Raw genomic sequence first — 19,786 nt, 5'->3', positions numbered from 1 at the left:
ACATAGATTCCAAATTCTGGTAAGTTATAGTTCATCTTAAACACGCTGGATACTGATGTTATCTCTGTATGATATTTGACTGTACGCAAAAAAGCTACATGATTGAGCTCGCTAAGTAGGCAGCTAATAGCGACTGGGAGGAATGAGTCAAGGTATGGCATTGGCTAACGCTAATACATAGCTACCGACTACTAGCAATAGCGACTAGGATCGGCCAACCCTTTCAGATAGATAGCTGCTCCTGTGTTGTAGTGGCCTGAGCAGCCCAGTGGGGGGCAGCAGTGCTCTTGGACGTGCTGTTGTCGTTATATTCAAGCGTGAAGACGTCTTTTCATTGGTCCATAGGACTGTGGCACAAGTGACCAATAGTTGCAGCCCAGACTTTAGTTTCGGCCAATCAGGTACCTTGTAGGCGGGACCTGAACCTAGTCCGGCAAAACTCTACTCCAAACTGAACCTTTGTGACTGTTTTGACTGATCGTGAATCCAGTCGGAGCCGATTTATAGTTGTTTATGGAAACGCCTGTGTGACACGATCTGAGGTCGTATTTCTTCTCCGTTTGCGTTACAAGTCTCTCGAGTCTCTAAACGAACGCGCTAAAGTTTTTAGATGATAATAGTCAGCTAAGTTAGCGAAGCTAACTAGCTAGCTAGCTTGAAGCATGCCGAATTTTTGCGCGGCCCCGAACTGTACACGGAAGAGCACACAGTCCGACCTGGCTTTCTTTCGGTTTCCACGGGACCCTGAGAGGTAAGGCGTCCTTTATACCGTTAACCCATGAGCTAATTAATTGCTATTCATAGAATGGATGAGAAATCATAACAGATGCCAGGTTAACGTGAGCTACTAACCAAAGCCTCGTAGCCAACTTCATGTTCACATTGTGTATAGCAAATCGTCATGTACACTGATATTTAGAGTTAAATATCGACGCTGTTTAACGGTAAGTTCACCTGGCCCATGAGTAAATTTAGGCTTCAACATGCAAACTGCACACAAATAATGAGCACTCATGTAAAATGTGTTTCAGCAATAACGTACACCCTGCCACTTTAAAACACTATCGATTCTTTCCTAAAAATTAAACCTTTTTTGCTTTATTTGAATCTTTATTTAGTCTTCGCATTCTGTCGGATGCATGTTGTCATTTTCAATGCACTGATCCCAAAATGAACCTTCCAGGAGTTGTATGTTGAAGTCTGTACTGATGTTCCAATGTCCCATAAAGCTGCTCTGTGTCTTCAGATGCCGGATCTGGGTAGAGAACTGCCGCAGAGCAGACCTCGAAGCCAAAACATCGGACCAGTTGAACAAACACTACAGATTATGTGCCAAACACTTCGACCCAGCGATGGTGTGCAAAACGGTAAGTAACTACCACATTCAGTTTCCACTTGTTTCTTAACAGCTGATCTGCCTAAAAATAACATATTTAAGTGTATTGCTTTTCAGAGCCCCTATAGGACTGTGTTGAAGGATACAGCCATTCCCACCATATTTGATCTGACGAGCCATCTAAAAAATCCACACACCAGACATCGCAAGCGGATTAAAGAACTTGTAAGAAAATTATTTATTAGTTCTCTTGTTTTAAGAGTACATCTTAACCTTGGTAAGCTGACGAAATAACAACACGCGTTCTACTTTTCAGACTGAAGAAGATTTGAGGAAGATTAAAGAAAGGAGATGTAAGTAAATGTGTCTATTATTTGTTGCCAATAAAGTTAAATAATCACATGTCAATTCTGTTCATTATTTAAAGAAAAATGATCACTGATGAAATGATGTTTGTCTCTTTCCTCCAGTGGCGTCTTCTATTGATCAGCTTGGTTCCAAAAAAGATGCAACAGTTGAGGCGAGCACGAGCACCGCCGAGGATGAACCTCAACTGTCCACCGAGGAAAAGGAGCTCCGTGAATACCTACGCTCGTTGTTTGAGGTTGTGGTCATGCTGGGAAAACAGAGTATCCCAATAGTCGTCGGCAAACCATCTGAAGCCGAATTCGTGTCCAACAACTTCCAGGCACTTCTCGATTACCGCATGAATGCCGGCGATGAAGCTTTGAACAAGAAATTTCAGGCGACAGCTGTGAACACACAATACGTCTCTGCAACCCAGCAGAACCAGCTGTTGGACATCTGTGAGAACACTGTGAGGGAGGAGATGCTGATGGAGGTGAGGGAGAGCCGCTTCTTCTCCCTTGTGACAGGTGACCTCGTTGAATTTTCCAATGAGAAGCACCTGCCTTTGTTTGTACACTTTGTGAATCAGCACAACGTCCTCAGAGAAGAGTTTTTGGACTTTATGTCTTTTGATGGGGACGAGTCTGCGCTGGTGGAGCGGCTGGAGGCCCAGCTGACCGACCGCTGGGGGCTTAGCATGGAGGACTGCCGCGGTCAGGCCCACAAGGCCACCGGGACGTCTACCACCAAGATGAAGGCTGTGGCGGTGTTGCTGATGGAGAAGTATCCTCTGGCATTGCACATGCCTTGCTCCCATCTGGCTCTGAACGTCCACCTGGCCAACAGTCTGCCTTTTCCCAACGTCCAAGTGGTTATGGAGACTCTTAGAAGGATTGGCGCGTTCTTTAAAACCCCGTTTACACAGGATGAGCTTGAAAAGGCGATCTCCACTCACTACCAGAAGAACGAAGAGAAAGGAGCCACACTCAAACAGGCCTGTGGCTCGGGCTGGACGGAGCAGCACAACGTCTTTGACCTGCTGCTCGACATGTTGCCGCCCCTGCTGCTGTGCATGGACAGCATCCGGGAAAATGGCGACGGAAAGTTTGACGACACCCTCGCGGCAAATGCGCATTCAGTCACAGAGATTCTGTCTGACTTTGAGATCATCGTCACCGTCGTCATCCTAAAGAACGTTCTCACGTTTACCAGAGCTTTCGGGAGGAATCTCCAAGGAGAAACGCTTGATGTGTTTTTTGCTGCCAACAGCTTAACCGCCGTCCTACACTCTCTAAACGAGGTCAACGATAACATCGAGGTCTACCATGAGTTCTGGTACGAGGAGGCGGTGAACGTGGCCGACGTAATGGGGATTCCTGTGAAGGTGCCTAGGTTGTTTCTAAGGAAGCAGCGTGCGGCCGAGGTGGGTGAAATCCAAGCGGAGGCGTACTTTAAGGAGTATGTGACCGTCCCGGTTATCCATGGCATTATGCAGGAGGTGGAGGACATGTTCTCTGAGACCAACCTCAAAGCTCTCAAGTGCCTGTCACTGGTCCCGGCTGTCATGGGGCAGATGAAGTTCAACACCACCGAGGAGAACTACGCAGATGTGTACCGCAACGACCTCCCCAGCCCAGACACGCTTCCTGCAGAGCTCCACTGCTGGAGAATCAAGTGGAAGCACCGGGGCAAAGAGGTGCGCCTGCCCACCACTATCCACGAAACCCTTCAGCTGCCAGACGTCAAGTTCTTCCCCAACGTAAACTCTTTCCTCAAGGTGCTGTCCGCCCTGCCGGTGCTGAAACTAGAGGACAGCCAGAGTGACAAGGCGAGCGACCGGCTGCAGGCTTATCTGGACAGCGTGTCCGCAACGCAGTGGAACAAAAGTCTGGCGATGCTCAATGTCAACACCCACGTCAAACATGACTTGGATGTCATGGTAGACAAATATTGCAGACTGTATCCAGAGGACGAGGCTGAAGGTGAGGCTGATGAATTGGCTGACGCTGTGGAAGAAGCTGAGACTAAATGAATTCATTTGCTCAGCTGTTCTGGGAGAAAAACTGAAAGAAACTGTTATGCTGCCAGTCATAAACACGCTCATTCATGTTTTTTGTGTATGTGCGTAAGAACTATTGATTTTAATGCATTTGTTCAGTCCCCGATGTGTTGTATGTCGTAAGAAAAAATCTGGTAGGAAGAAACTGCCATGAACAGCTAATTTATTGTTAGCTTTTCTTTATTATGTGCTTTTAATTCACAAGATAACAGCAAGTAGCTTTGTTGATATTCAGCCCATTGATTTCTTTCCACTGACGATGAGCCAGGAAGAGCACAAGAGGGCGCTGTTACACCAATACAGCCGAAGACTTGGTGTAGACTGCTGTGTGCATATTCTGGATATAAAGTCCAGTATGTAGAATGTTCATATCTTTACATTCAGATTTGCAATAGCTCTTCAGCAACAAAAAAAATAGACAAGTCTGTAACTGTGTTATTGTGTTCTCTTTTTTTCTGCCACAAAATAGTCAATCAACATGTCATATTTTACATAAATTCCACAGTCTGTTTGGATTATTAATAAAACATGTATATAAAGCAAATTTAGTGCACTTTGAGTCTCATGTTTCCTCTTTCTCCAGTTGTCTGCCGACTTAAATGTCGGACGCTTCCAATAAAGGAAAAAAGATTCATGAGGAAGTAAACATTTTTTCAGCAGCATAAGCGGCCATTCCCTCCAGTTGGAACCAGAATGAAGCTGCTGGTTTATAGTCTGCAGCCCACTGGTTAACCTCGTCTCCTCCTCTGTGCTGGCCGGACTGACGCGCTCAGGTGAGAGTTCACCGTGCACACTCAGACCCCGGGCATCTCCAAGCATCACACGAATGTGGGTGGGGTCGCTTTGATGCGCAACCAGACAGCGATGTGCACTCCACACCAAACCCCAAAGTCCATCTAAACTTCAGAAGAAGACACTGCAGGAGGGGAGTTGTTGGGGCTCTGCTTCCGTTCGTCTCGTGTAAAAGAGCATGATAGAAAGCTACAAAGAGGAATAACCTGACTGGACAGAAACTGAGGGTGCAGGGTGAGTGACCGAGCATTTGCAATAGTCGGACGTTAATTTCCACGTTTACCTCCCTCCTCCCCAGCTCCAGCTCGAGCTTCTCTGCGCATCTTCCTCTCTTCAGCCTCCTAGTGTGAACCACCATGGCGTGGCCGTGCATCACGCGTGCTTGCTGCATCAACCGCTATTGGAGCGAGCTGGACAAAGCGGACATCGCGGTGCCTTTGGTTTTCACCAAGTATTCCGATGTGGCCGACGAACAGCACCATCTCCCCCATCACCCGCAGCCGAGACAGAAGAGGGCCGGAGCCATAGAAACCCAGCCCCATCACCCCGACGAGCGTGAGCCCGGAAAGGCGTACCCTGTGACGGGTGCCGCAGCGGCGGGCAAAGATGGCTCCGCGGCGTCCGTCATGCGCCAAGACTTCAAGGCGTGGAGAGTGCGCCCCGAGCCCAGCTGCAAGCCCAGGAACGAGTACCAGCGCTCGGCGGCCCCGTTCAACACCGAAACTCAGTACCAGAAGGATTACAAGCCCTGGCCCATCCCGAAGAAGCACGACCACCCTTGGATACCCAAACCCAGCCCCGGGCCGGAGCGAAGCGCGGGGAGCGGAAAGCTGGAGCACGCGGCGGCGGCGGCGGCGGCCACAGAGGCCGACAGCGGCGTGGAGAAGAGCGAGATCGAGGAGAAAACTCAGGAGAAAGAGTTGAAAGAGCCGGCGAAGAGGAGCGTGAAGAGGGAACAGTCCGCGGAGAGACCCGCGGGGGAGAAGACGGAAGCGCAGGTGGCCGCAGACGTGAACGCAGAGCAGAGAAAAGGCAGAGGAGCCGCAGACGCGCTCAACAGACAGATCAAGCAGGTCATGTCGACGTCCAGCAGCTACCGGTAGGTCTGCTGCTCGTGCAGCATGAGGGCTGGTTGTGCTCAACCTTTTGCAAGAAAGGCTTCCAGCTTGGGCCTTTTTTTTTTTTTTTTAAATAACATTTGCAAGTTGCACCTCAAACATTTCCACTTTCAAAGTGTGACAGTATTTCCACGAGAACATTTGGAGACCGTCGAGGTGCATGTGGTGTTGCATGGTCTCTTGTTACAATCTCCAGCGACTTGCAAAGCAAACTGATAGTGCCACTGATGAGGGTTGCATTATTGATCTGGCCCTGCTCCATCCCCCCCTCAGAGCACTACACAATCAATGCAGGAGCCTGTGAATGAGAACAGCCAGTCACACGATCTGAATGTAATCACGTGTCTCAACGTGGGTTCAGCAGGCTGCCTCTGAGTTGCATTAGAGATGATTCATGCACGTGAACTCGATGACTTGCTGGCGTCAGTCGGCTCCAAAGAAATGTTAACGTTAACCTTCAGTTTGGGGTTCAGAGGAACTTGTTCCAAAGGATTATTTGACATTAACTCAACTGACCAATAATCCATACGTGCCAGCTATTAGTGAAATTGTGATGTGCTCATGAGGAAGAGACACAGACACTTTAGAGATGGCATGAAGCACAATGAAAGGCTTTGATAGTTATCTTTGAACTAGGATTTCTAATGTGTGGATTAAAGCAGTTTAAAATAGCCGATTACAAATAGTTTCTTAGTCACTGAATAGAAACTGTGTAGCTTTTATTTCAGACAATCAGAAGAAAAGAGGAATGTACAATGCAGTTAAGTGGAGTAGCATTATTCATTGTTTCAATAACTACACAAATATAATTTATTTTGTTTTTAACAAGTGTACTTGTTATTATCCATAATTGTGTGTCTTAAAGTCCATAAACCTGAGTTAATGTGAATATGATAAATTATTATTATAATATTTAGATTGCTGCTTGACTTCTTGCCTTTTCGCACAGGCATTAACCAAGCTGCATGGATTATGATTTACAATCATATTCACACTTATGATTAACAATACTTTGTTACCTCCAGCCAATTATTGGGACTTGCGAAAGGCAGGTTGGAAACAATGCAAAATTAATTTTCAACAATTTCAGTTACATTGATACTTTTAAAGATGAATGATATTAGTTGATCCATTAAACATGTGCTACTTTCTTCATGTACACTCCTAAAAGTATCAATCTCTCTTCAATACGAGGGTTTTTTGCTTTTCTTTTTCATCTTGAATCAAAACAATTGGTGGCATGAAGATATCAATAAATAGTGTGCACACTGGCTACTGCTTCACGTCACTAGTGAACAATGACACGTCCATGTGAGCATTGTCGAGTGCGCACACTTGTTGTCTGGTTGTACAAGGTGATGAAGGCGACCACACGCTGCGGCCGTAGAAACCTCTCTGCTTGCTCTCCCCGCTGTCCGTAGGACGGAGTTCAAAGCTTATAAGGATGTGAAACCAGTGAAGGCCATCAAAGCTCCATCCCAATACAAACCCCCAGTGGAGGAGAGCAGTCAGGAAACCAGCTACAGCGCCACGTACAAGGGCGAGCAGGTGAAGGCTCACCCCACTGACAACAAGCTGCTGGAGCGCAGGAGGATACGCAGCCTGTACAACGAGCCCGGCAAGGACGCCGCCAAGGTGAGAGCCCGCCCACACAGACCCGCCGCTGTCACTTTAGGATGTAGAATACTGCTGCCAGTTATCGTTCGAGCAGTTCCCTTTAAGTGGAATGAATTATAGTCATGTCTAAAACTGCTTATGTACCGAATGGTTTAGTACTTTAAAATGACGTAGTCCTGCTGCGTAGTGTTAATTATTCACTTTGATGGCATGTGACTTATTATACACAAACAAAATGGCTTCATATTTACATTTGAAGACATTTTAGATCACAAAACAAGCAGTTTTCTGTGCCATATTCTTGCCATCGTGCATATGAATCGGCCAGTGAAAAGTTTAAAGGCTAGTCTGTGACTTTTCAACAAAACAAAACAAAAAATATGTGTTGCGTCAGTTTGGCATTTTAATCTATAATGTCCGATATTTGGGTCATAGCAGCGAGTGACATAGGTGGGTGTGTTGGTGCATGTTATGGACAGTTGGTTAATGATGTGTCTCGAGTGTTCATACGGCCGCTCCCTCTCTCGTTCCTGTAGGACGTCTCAGAGAGCAGCTCTGTTCTAAATCTGCTGTAGACAGGTGTGTTCACTGTTTCTTCTAGAAGGCATGGAGGCTGACCTCAAATTAAGCAGTCGCAATCGTGCAAACTGGACACACACACACACACACACACACAGAGACGTACACACAAGACATACACCCACACATACTCAGTATGCGCTTTGGTCAGTACGAGGCACAGTCACGTGTATCACGCAGCCGCTAGACGCAACCCTGCAGAAGACAATCAGCCACATCTTCACTGTTTGCCCACCGTTCAGCCTGCACCCCCCCCCCCCCTCCACCACCCGTATGAAGCTTTATGACAGAGGGTGGATTCATGAGGAAATGGAAGGAACAAAGTAGCTGAGATGATATTTCTAAGTGATGAAAGAGATGGAGTTATTACCTCAGTGGAGGCCAATAAGACAAACATCCCATCGCACACTTAAACTTTGCTGTTTATGCCTCTATTTTGGCAACAATGTATGTAGAAAATGATATTTTAATTTGTTTTACAATTGGAAACTAACACCCACTATTGGCTCACCATGGATTAGACTGCATACACGTGGGAAGAGAGGCACAGCAGGGGGCCATCACTGGTCAACACCTGGTAACACCTGTTTGCAGACAATGTTATCCGTTTGGCGTTTGCTGTCTGATTGGAATCAGCTTTAATTGATTGATTCAGTATGAAGCAGCCATGAAGATCTCACGTTATTATTCAAGGTGCACAGTATCAAGGATGTGTTCCTAAAATAAGCAAATGTGTCTCATCTAATTTGGACTGTATTGTGATAAGCAGCATAGCTCAGAGTCATGAATGACACCTCGTCCTCCCACACCGACAACACACGGCACTCCACCTTGACCAGCGTGTCTGTGCACCACATCCTTTATATTCACAGACATGAAGCCTTTTGCTTATAAGTGTCAGAAAAAAATATTTTACAAACATTTATCATCTCTTACAAGATTTTAAGTTTTATTTATTCAGCAAAAGTTGAGCATGCAACCTTTTTGCTGTCCACCAACTCATTTACACAAATGGATCTGGGAGCCACTCACTGAGAACAGAGAGAACCTAAGTGCCTTGCTCAATTTCCCCAGTTGGTATGGGAATGTGAACCAGCGGCCCTCCAGTCACACGCCTGCTTCTCAGACATCAAGGTTTTGACACCACTGTGAATGGTTGAATGTTAACAAAATATTCTTTCTTCAAGGCGTGCATCTTATATCATGTACGAATATAAACCATCAACAGTGAATGTTGTAGTTTCTTTAATGGAACTTAAATAGAAAACTGCACGTGCTGCTGTTCTATAAAAGGAAAGGCACAAATACACCGAGTGCTGTATTTCTTTTTTCCTTTATCCCCATTGCACTAACCACATATTGCAAACATCACTTAAACCATCTGGTGTCATTTGCCTGTCTTTATATTAAGTAAAAGGGTATTTAAAAAAAGGTACGTATTAGCATGCTAAAATATGACTTTGATATCATTTAGGTCCTCCATTATTCAAGTCATCGTTTTAAGGAATAGTTTGAGATTTGGGGCAATATTTGCTTTCTTGTCAGGAGTAAGATGAGAAGATGGATGCTGCTCTCTTCTACCTGTCTTCCTCTCTTCTACCCATCTTCCTCTCTTCCACCTGTCTTTCTCTCTTCCACCTGTCTTTCTCTCTTCGACCTGTCTTTCTCTCTTCTACCCATCTTCCTCTCTTCTACCTGTCTTCCTCTCTTCTACCCATCTTCCTCTCTTCTACCCGTCTTCCTCTCTTCTACCCGTCTTCCTCTCTTCCACCTGTCTTCCTCTCTTCTACCCGTCTTCCTCTCTTCTACCCGTCTTCCTCTCTTCTACCCGTCTTCCTCTCTTCCACCTGTCTTCCTCTCTTTTACGTTCCTTTTAATTTTGCTCAGCTGCTGTAACTAAGTATTTAATGGACAGACATGAGACCAGCATGACTCTTCTCATCTCACTCTTTGCAAGAGAGCGATTCAGTGCATTTCCCAACATGTCAAACTGTTGCATTGACGTCACTTTGTTTCATTTTGGCCTATACTCTGAGGGGTTTTCACCTCTCTTCTCTTCCAGGTGGATAAACCCGTGTCTCGCACCAAACCAAAAAAGACACCGACAACAACAACGGGGAGAATGGTGAAAAAATCCAAAGAGAAGCAGATTGCTAGTTCCCTGTCGGCCAAGAAGAAAGCGTCTTCGAGCGCCGCAGAGCCCAAACCAGACGGAGCGGTCACGAAGAAGAGCAAAGAGATCAGCAACAGACTGGCTGAAGCCCAGCAGTGAAAGTAGTTCATCTCTACGCTTTTATCTGGGTGATCGAAGGAGACGTGACAAATTAGGCAAATCTCTTCCGTTTGGTTTATTTCCCCGACCTGTTGTGTTTGCTGTCCTGTCGTATATTCCTCACCTTCGAATGGGCACTGGTGTTAAGCTTTTACAATAATGCAAATAATTTCACTTTAAAGTGTGTGAGAGAGAGAGACAGAGAGAGAGGGAGAGGAAGAGAGAGTGAGTGTGTGTGTTAATGTGTGATTCCTTGTTTTTTGTTGCACACCGCTTTATATTGTTGAGCACATCATTTGCACATTATTAATATTAGTTCTGTTTGACATTGAACTATAAAAAAGAGCCATTAATACACATGCACATGTGTATGAAAGGGCATTTTTTTTTACCTTTCTCTGAATGACAATTGAGATAAATATGATTGTATAAAATGTCAAAGGGATGCTTTTTCTCACATAAGAGGTTTTGTGAGAGTACAAAATCTGTTTTATAATTGCGTGTTCTAGTTACAGTGCCTCCGCTGTGGTCCTGGTTTCCATCTCATTGTTCTGGATCATATCTGATTTTATCAGTTTGGTCGCTAAGAAACCAAATGAACTGTAATATAATTACTACAGCTTGCATGCAGGACCCCGCTTTTGGTTGAGTAGCCACATTTTAGCTTACTTTATGCCATATTTTAGCTTGTAAATGGAGCCTTTAATGATTAATATACAAGGGCGAGACCTTTTCAAATATAATGCATGTGTAGTAATAGATTCTGGCCACACCGTAGAAACAAAAGTACACAAAGTAAAATCATAGTCTGGTGGCTGTTAAAGCTATCAACTAAACACACCAATATGGATTCACCCGTGGACATATTTCTTGCAATCTAAATGAAGATCCACTCCTTAGATTCAATGGGGATGCTGCAGTTTCAGGATGACTCAGTATTTTGTGACGTCGTGCTCCATCCTCTGAGCTGTGATGCTGTAATTGTGCTAAATAAGAAACAAAAGATATGCATATTGGTCTAAAAGGGGAGAACCTATTGTAGTTACACAATAAATGTCACTCTGAAGAGGCTAATCTCTCCCGGTGTTGAAGGACAAGGAACGGGCCAGGACTTGAAGTTCAACCCTCTGAAATGCTGCTGCTGCTGTGAACATGCGCAAAAAAAACCATCTGTTCATTTTAGACATGACATGAAGTGTTTGTACTTAAACCTTTGGCTGCAGTGTGTGAGAGAGCCCATTCGAGCACTACCACAGTGTTTCTGCTTCCAGTTTTGGTGTGTGTGTGTGTGTGTGTGTGTGTGTGTGTGTGTGTGTGTGTGTGTGTGTGTGTGTGTGAGTGTGAGTGAGAGTGAGAGAGCGAACAAGTAAGAGAGTTTTCTGTGTACGACCTCTGCTGCCTGCTAGTATCGAGTCTGATCCGAGCAGTAGACGTGCTGCTGTGCACTCCAACACCCCGGTGCTATATCTCTCAATGTGCCGGCTGGTCTGGGCTGAGTGGAGTCAGACCAGACAGTAACGATGTTGTATGACGACGTCATACCGCTGCAAACATGTTGTGATATTGTGCTTGTACTCTCATCTCGCTCTGAATGAACTCTGATTAAAATGATGATACCGACTCCTATTGTGACTTATTGTTTGACGTTAGTCTTTAATACATTTAAAAATAACATATAACAGTATATTCTACTTTCAGAACTGTTTAATATGAAAATGATTTTCTTTGAAATCGTGATTTTAAATTGTTTTTTAATGAATAATTGTATATTGTGTTTGCATTTGCTGCCTTTGATCACTTCAGCAATGAGGAGTAATTTATAAACTCTACATTCAATTAATAGCAGGATATGGTAGTTGTATTGCAGATAATTAAAAATTAGCCTGATTCAGCATTAAAAACTATTCTTGGCCTGGATTCTATTTCCACAGCATGAGAGGTTTTAGGTTTTTTTTTTAAGAGAAACCATATTGTGTTCTTAAAACCATTTTGTTGTTTTTCTGATATGTAATTGTTACATTGTTTTCTTCATGTTTCTCACAACTTAAATGCAAAACAGCCTTGTCTTGAAACAAAAGATTCAAAGTTCAAAAGTAAAATGTAAAAATGATTGAATCATTCTTCAGTTTATTTACTGGCTAGCTTTAAGATGCTGGTGGTCATTTTCCTGTGAATCAGTCATCCTGACATAAAACTGCATGAATAATTCAGTTGTTATGGGCCCTTACGTTTGCAGAGCAGCATAAAATATTGAATAACAGATCAGCAATGGCGTGAGGGCTGCCTCAGCCTTGTGTCCCTCTAACAGACTAGTCTGGCTGATTACAGTCTCACCTACAAAGCTTATAATACTATGTATACTAATATATAATACTCCATTGAAAGGGTAGAATTGAGATTTCATACACTTGTTTCAAGTATGAAATATATGCTATGATTTCTGGATGGCCTTTGTTCTAATGTTGACTCTTAGTTACTGTCATAAACCAAAAAAAAGTACAAAGAAGGCCATTTGGTGTATATGCTAAATATTCAGACAATTTATAGAGAAAGCCTTTTCCAGTATATAATTTGACGCGCAGATAAACATGTGTAAGAAATGTGCACCACAACATGAATGGATGGCATCTGCATTGTTGATATCACTGTGCAATATTGTGTTACTTCATTGGAGTTGTTTCGACTTCATATCCAGAGACAAGCATCCTTGTGTATTAGTGTAAATAGTGTATTTTTACACTAGTGGACCTCTAGTGGAAAAGAGCCAGTGTTGCACAATCACAAAGCATCACGTTAACAGGATACAAACTCAAGTGGCTGCAGGCTCAGCTAAGTAACTCAGATGTTCTTCTTCTCAGCATCCGGTACTTGAAGGTGTCCAAAGCACATGTAATATGTCGTTATTTTTCTCTTCCTTCTTATCTCCGTTAATATTGTCACAATATTTGCAAAGAACCTAATAATACAACAAGGCAAATGCGAGAGCGCAACATTGATACGTTTTGCCACATGCAAATGAAATAAAACAAAGAGAATGTTACATATCAGAAAACTATAATCAACAAATGATTGAATTGAATGACGATTGAAGGATTTAACAACACTCATACAGCAAAACAAAAGAGAGGCAGGCTCTCAATTATCAAGTTTCACGTCACTGCGCACATTAAGATACATTTTCCAATATCTCTCAAATTAAATAGTTTCTATTTTTCGTTTTTTAGATGGTCAGTTGCGGAAGTGACTCCACGGCCGTAGCGGGCAGTACTGTTCTTTGTCTCTTTTTAAAAGACAGACGAAGAAGAACAACTTCCGCTTTGAGGCTCGCGCTGACCGGAAATAAACAAAACCAGACAAGCTCAAAGGAGGGAAGGAGAATTTGCTCAGATAACAGACTGACACTAATACTTGTAAGAAGCATCTACACAAATTCGTGTATCGCAAGTGTCGGAAACATTTGTGTGTGTTGACAACTTCCACATTTAGATGCCACGTTATTGTTCATGTCAAAAGATTAACACATGGAAAACGTGAAGGAATAGTCCGACCAAGTGGTGCTCGAACCTGTGACGGTTTCCGTGTTCAAATATACTTATACTTATATAACATAGTGAGAGTGAAATAAACTGGACTTAGCGTGTTACTTGTTCCGTTGACGAGCACAGTCCGGAAGAAAACGTGTGTTTTGGTAAATATACTTTTCGTCCACTTCTCAGCTAACTTAAGCTAACGTCGGTTTATACATGTTATAGTTAGTTAGCATGTTTTAAAAGCATTATACGGTATGCACATCTATTGTATCTCTTCCAAAATGTCTGTTGTTACATGCCTTTCTGTGTAGGTTGTTGGTTGTGTGCGGCAGCAGCTGAGCACACAGGCATCGCCGTCATGATGGCAACCAAGAGACTGGACAATTTTGAGGTGGTGTGTGAGTGGGCTTCATGCAACTTCAAGGGCCGCACCATGGAGGAGCTGAGCGATCACATGTCTTTGCATTTGAAAGACTACCTGGGAGACAACGATGCCTTAGAGGAGCTGGGTGAGTAAGGAGGAAGAGGAGGTGCAGCAGGGTGGGGGAGATGTTACCTAAAATCAATCCAACAAATCAGTCATTCTCGCCCTCGTGTTGTCAGTACATGCTACTGAGATCGAGATGTGTTTTGCACAAGAGAACTTTGCAAAATTGAACTGATAAGTATCTTCAAACTCAAGAAAAAAACTTACATCTTATAGGACATTTATTGAGCTTACTGGCATCAGTTGGTTAAAATATTCGCCATTTTCTTTTTCCCTATAGTTTGTTTTAACTGTTTTGTTTTCTTTATTGGTGCTGCGGCACTCTGAGATTATTTTAAATGAAACGTTTGTTACATATTCCTTTTATTTCAGGCTCATGGGTCCATATAACAATAAACACAACAATAGATACACCACAATACGAGGACACAGGTATAATCATTGCAGTTAAAAACATACAAACACTTGTTCAAATATTTCCAGAAACAAGAAGAATACCTCCTATTACTCTGTGTTGGCTCAGTTAAGATTACATTTTGTCAGTCATTTAATCAACATTTACATTTGTATATAACATTCCTCAACACAGCATGGAAAGTGGGAACATTACGAGTCACAAACATATGACTTGTTACAAATAAAATGCCTTAATATAGTTGAAATGTTCAGTTATTGGCCCAGTCTTACACCTTATAAAGAACTGTAGGAACGGTCCTTTCTTCTTTGCAGTAATCACTCATCCCCTCTCTTTTGTTTAGATGAGTATGCGTGTCTCTGGAATGGATGTGTGTTTCTGTCCATGGGCAGCCCTGCGGAGCTGGAGGTCCACGCGTACTTCCACAACTACCACGGGAAGCTCAAGTTTGTCGGCTCGCAGCTGCTCAAGTCCCGTCCTGATCTGCCGAGCTGCAACCAAGGCCTGCACAGCAACAACCTGGTTCCTGAAGGATCCGATGGATATGTTTGCCAGTGGGAGCACTGTGATGTAGGTATTTCTTTTTAGATAATATTATTCATCTGTCATCAAATGACTAAGCACCTGTATTACAGAATTCATGTTTTTGTCTTTATTTAGAGCACATTTAACAATCCTGAGTGGTTCTACCGACATGTGGACAACCATGTTGAAAGTGCCGAACCGCAGTCTCTTCCGCAACAGCTGCAGGCTCTCTTCTGCCACTGGACAGGTACGACTGAGTGAGAGGAGGGCAAAGTGATGCTCCTGGTATCTCTAACTTCATGTCTAACTTCATCCACACACATCATGTTTCTATTACAGGCTGCGACGCTTTCTTTAAAATCAAATACCGCTTACGAGAACACATGCGGAGCCACACTCAGGAGAGACTTGTGGCTTGTCCCACATGCGGCAGCATGTTCTCCAGCAACACAAAGCTGTTCGACCACCTCCACAGACAGGCCGAGCCAGTAGGTGAGAAGGACTCTTTGTTTTCTCGGATGCCGATGGCGCTAAATGTGTTGGTTTGAGTGCTGACGTCTGTACGTTTACTTCTCTCATTTGAGCAGAGTCGCTGGTTTGTGAACATTGTGGCAAAGCGTTTTCCAGCGAGAGGCTTTTGAGGGATCATGTCCGTCAGCACGGTAAACATGTTTCTACAGTTTTAATCTTAAATATGTTCCATTGTTTTATGTATTTTTCTGTCTTTTTGACAGTTTAATGACACCCTGATGTCGTACCTATTGCACTATATTATTTTAAAGTTGATGAAAACAGTAACATTTTTAATATACCTCATTTCCTGTCCTGATCATTGGTCCATTTCCGATTTTTTTAAATTGTAACACCTTATTTTCTAACACGCCATTTCTTAAAAATGCCTCATTCCTTGGATTGATTAGTGATAATCAGACACTGTGAATATGATCTGCCGTTAAAAAGATGAATGAGGCATCACTGATGTTGTTCATGAACCATTTAGCCAGCATAATATTGAGTTATTACCTTTTCTGTAACTCTCAGTGAATCAGGTGAAGTGTCCCTTCTGTGACATGACCTGCACCACGTTGGCAGCTTTGAAGATCCACATCCGGTTCCGACACTGCGACGAGCGGCCCTTCCCATGCGACTTCTGCGACAAGAGGTAGGCCTTCAAAATAGCCGATTATGTCCCGTTATACAACTTTGCTTTTGCTAAATCAAGGAATAGTTTGTCAGACACCGTTAACCACCTCTAAATTGTGTCCTCGTGTAAATTTGACATTAAAACTAGCCGTTAAAGGTTCATTATCATCATTTCCGCCCCTCCCTCCATCCACAGATTTAAGAACCAGCCTGATCTACAAAAGCACACTGAGGTTCACAACGAGGGCGCTGTGTATCACTGCACGGTGGAAGGCTGTGACTATTCCTGTCACACGTTTCAAACCATGAGCCACCACTACAAGCGAGTGCACGAGGTTCGTCAGATCATTTGCTCGCGGTACTCTCGGATTCGGTTGTGATGCTTCGTTGTTAACGTTGTGACACGATGTTCAACCAACAGGTCGGGGGAATGTCCAAATATAAATGCCACATCTGCGATAAGGTCTTCTCGTGGTGTTACACGCTCACTCTTCACCTTCGTAAGAAGCATGAGCTGAAATGGCCCTCTGGACATTCCCGCTTCAGGTGATCACCTCTGAAACAACTGTAGATCCTCTCTCAGCGCTCTGTGGTCTCATTCCAGATGTTTTACTGTCATAAGCACAGATACAAGACAGTTATTCTGTACAATGAGAAGATTATTTTGCTTTGTCCTTCTAACACAGAATTACAATAAACTTAAGGTTAAAAATAAATAAAAAAAGAAGGCACAGATTTTAAAAGATACAATAGTATTGCACAAAAATATGACAATAGTATTGCTATGATAAATATGATAATAGTACTGCTATGTAAAACATGATTAATATGATAATAGTAGTCCTATGATAAATATGATAGCAGTATTGCTCATTGTATCTTTATACACTATGTATTGGTAATACATTGCAACGTGTTGATGATATTTTAAGAGGACGCTCTTCAGGTTGCGATGGTTGAAGTCGTTGAAATTTTGTTTTGAAACAAACGGGTGCAGCAGACGCAGCGTCCTGGTGTGACGCTCATCCAAGTAATTATTAGCAAAGACGGAAATAAGAATAAACAAGATATTTATATGCGGTGGTTCCATGTGCTTTCTTCACAGATACAGAAAGGATGTCGACGGCTTCCAAAAAGTGAACATGGTGCGGTTTGAGACCGTGGAGGTGACGAAGGAGATCATGAAGAACATGGCCAAGAAGCCGCAGAGCCTCCGGAAAAGTCAGAGAAGCAGCATCCGGAACAAGAGGGCCGCGGTGACGCCGGAGAGCGGCCGGAGCTCTCCGGCGGGATCCTCCTCGCCCTCCTCCAGCTCCTCGTCCTCGTACTCCTCGGAGCTCTCCGGAGCCGAGGACGCTTCGGCTCAGCCCAGCCCCAGAGGCAGCGACTCTCCCGTCTACTGTGTCATGAGCACCATCCCCCACATCGAGGAGGAGCCTGGAGGATTATCTCAGGAGGACTGCGACGGCAGCGGGACGTCCGGAGCGGTCCAGGCCCTGACGGAGGTTGCGAGGGGCTTGGGCATGGATGTGGTGTGAGCCCCGCATGCTGCACTGCAGCTCGTGGAGCTGTTATGCAATGACATTGGTTTGTCTCTTGTAGTGTGTGTTACTGTGTGAAGCCACCAGTGGAGACTTGTTTTTTCAAGCCAAAGCCTTTTTTTTATGGTCTCCAGTGTTTTCTGAGTGGTTGGACATTGAAATGGTTGTTTGCACTAATTTTGAAGACCATCTTTTTATTATAGCAGCGCTTATTAACTCTTACGCCTCAGATTGGCTTTGTGACGTCTCCCCTCTATGGGATTGGCTGTTAATCCTGTTAATGTTTCTAATGAAGCTTACATTAAAAGCACTCCCAGTTCTTTGTAGTGTTGTTCCACGCGTTCTTTACACACCATGTCCCATTGTTTTCATATTTCCATGATGTCGACTGACAAAAGAATTCGGAAGACATTTTTTTAAAGTAGTCTTGGAAAGTCGTTTCATTTTATTGTTACAAACTGGACTTTTGATCCTGTGAGAGAGCAAGGACGCCATCAACTCTTAACCAGCTGCAATACATGTTAAATTTGCAGATTTATAAATAGTTTTGTAACGTTCTTCTTCATCTAGACATAAACATTGTTATCACCTGAATTTTTCTTTAAAAAACAGAGCAAGCACGTACGTCTTAATATATTTAATTAAAACAACTATTGGACAAAAGGGAATCAATGAAATGCAAGTTTAACTGTACAGTTGTCAAAATCAAACCAAGAAATTGATGTAATATTCCAACACCACAATGCTTTACTAAGAGTCTTTGTGTCTAATTAAAGCTGTTCTAGTCCATACATTATATTTTGTTTATACTTCTTCCATGTGGAGCTCCATTGCATTAATGCACCGACCAGAAAGACCAGCGAGCTTCACACACACTGCTGCTCTTCTTTTACTTCGGGCTGGAGACTCAGGGCTCCAGGTAGGACGCTGCCCGGTAGTCAGCATGGTGGAGATGACAGTTCTCGTGACTGGAGTGTAGAAACTCCCTCCTCCTCAGGTACACCGTCTCCTGCTGCAGTAACGCAAGAGGGAGATAAAGAGGTGGCGTAAAGAAAGAATGAAAAGCCTCTTTCGGCCTCCGTGCTGCACCAGGTATCCTGATTGCTTTGCAGGTATTCAATGAATAGTCTTTCAAGACGTTTTGTCTGGAGTGGAGATCCATAATGTCCCACATTGGCTCCCATGAAGCCGTGTGGTAGGGCTGCATGTCAGCTCCTGGGTAAGAGAGGAGCCCCCCCGGTGTTCTCATCACATTACATGTGCTGCTGTTAGAGTACACGGCCGACACGCCACTGATCAAATCTTGCACCGGCACGGGGTGTGAAGATGGATGTGTGCGAGTTGTACTGAACGGAGACGGATCAGTGTACAGAGTCTTTGAGGGATCAAACTGGTCCTCTACGGTCTCCTGCTTCACCATCTTCCCCTTGGTGGAGCTGTCGCACTCGCGCTTCCTTTTCCTGTCGAGCGAGCCGCCGCGTCTGCAGTCGAGGTCAGGAGTCGTCGCTCCGACCCAGGGTTCGTCTCCGGGAGGTAAATGATCCGTGGGTTCGACCCGTTTCTCCTCTCCATTGAGCCTCTCTTTCCAGCGGCTCGGGGTCCGTTCTGGTTTCTCCCTCTCAGTCTGATGGCGGAGGCGAGACGCAGGTGAAGACGTGTGAAGGTCAGAGGGATAACCTCTGCTGAAGTGGCTCAAATGTTCTGCTGTCTGTTTGGGTTCCCTCCTGTCAGTGTTCTCAGAAGAGGAATGGAGAGCTGGAGAGTCTAAAACCAAAGAGAAGCAGATCGGCTGCATTAGTTGGACACGCGTGCTGTTGCTGAAGGAGTTTCCTACATTGCTGACTCTAAACACGTTGATATTCAGGGGCATGCAGGAGGGCTTGCCTGATTCCTTGTGTTGGACTGTGCCAGGGAGACCGGTAGCAATGTACTCTGGTACGAGTTCTCCTTGGAGACTGTTGGGTTTTTGCTGCATCTTCTGTTAAAAATAGTTTGTAAGACAACGTGAGTCGTGGAATGAGTTA

The 19,786-nt window shown here is 44.1% G+C and overlaps 3 protein-coding genes across 5 annotated transcripts; all 3 read left to right on the top strand.

Annotated features, from left to right (window-relative positions):
• Positions 1-445: 445 nt before the first annotated feature.
• On the top strand, positions 446-4,271 carry thap12b (THAP domain containing 12b). The gene is made up of 5 exons (XM_068584822.1): positions 446-751; positions 1,247-1,367; positions 1,454-1,561; positions 1,653-1,689; positions 1,807-4,271. Exons 1-5 carry the CDS (start codon positions 663-665, stop codon positions 3,714-3,716), a joined length of 2,265 nt encoding a protein of 754 aa, XP_068440923.1. The 5' UTR covers positions 446-662; the 3' UTR covers positions 3,717-4,271.
• Positions 4,272-4,513: 242 nt separating this feature from the next.
• On the top strand, positions 4,514-11,741 carry map6b (microtubule-associated protein 6b). 2 transcript variants are annotated; one of them, XM_068584824.1, is made up of 4 exons: positions 4,514-5,634; positions 7,075-7,288; positions 7,807-7,849; positions 9,912-9,985. In XM_068584824.1, the coding sequence occupies exons 1-3, from the start codon at positions 4,892-4,894 to the stop codon at positions 7,843-7,845; spliced, it is 996 nt and encodes a 331-aa protein (XP_068440925.1). In that variant the 5' UTR covers positions 4,514-4,891; the 3' UTR covers positions 7,846-7,849; positions 9,912-9,985. The 2 variants fall into 2 exon arrangements, with proteins under 2 accessions (XP_068440925.1, XP_068440924.1); XM_068584823.1 differs by lacking the exon at positions 7,807-7,849 and having other exon boundaries at positions 4,524-5,634; positions 9,912-11,741.
• A 1,732-nt stretch (positions 11,742-13,473) lies between these two features.
• Positions 13,474-18,430, top strand: zgc:112083 (uncharacterized protein LOC550461 homolog). Of its 2 annotated transcripts, none has more exons than XM_068584121.1 (10): positions 13,474-13,531; positions 13,963-14,160; positions 14,897-15,123; positions 15,214-15,325; positions 15,418-15,570; positions 15,666-15,740; positions 16,120-16,240; positions 16,418-16,556; positions 16,643-16,767; positions 17,327-18,430. In XM_068584121.1, exons 2-10 carry the CDS (start codon positions 14,010-14,012, stop codon positions 17,757-17,759), a joined length of 1,536 nt encoding a protein of 511 aa, XP_068440222.1. In that variant the 5' UTR covers positions 13,474-13,531; positions 13,963-14,009; the 3' UTR covers positions 17,760-18,430. The 2 variants fall into 2 exon arrangements, with proteins under 2 accessions (XP_068440222.1, XP_068440221.1); XM_068584120.1 differs by having other exon boundaries at positions 13,482-13,809.
• Positions 18,431-19,786: the final 1,356 nt, after the last annotated feature.

This window comes from Clinocottus analis, unplaced genomic scaffold (genome assembly GCF_023055335.1).
Source record: "Clinocottus analis isolate CAN_PGR_092001 unplaced genomic scaffold, fCliAna1.0.p SCAF_2, whole genome shotgun sequence".
NCBI lineage: Eukaryota > Metazoa > Chordata > Actinopteri > Perciformes > Cottidae > Clinocottus > Clinocottus analis.
The sequence above is the reverse complement of the archived record's forward strand: the minus strand, read 5'-3'. Positions and strand labels throughout refer to the sequence as shown.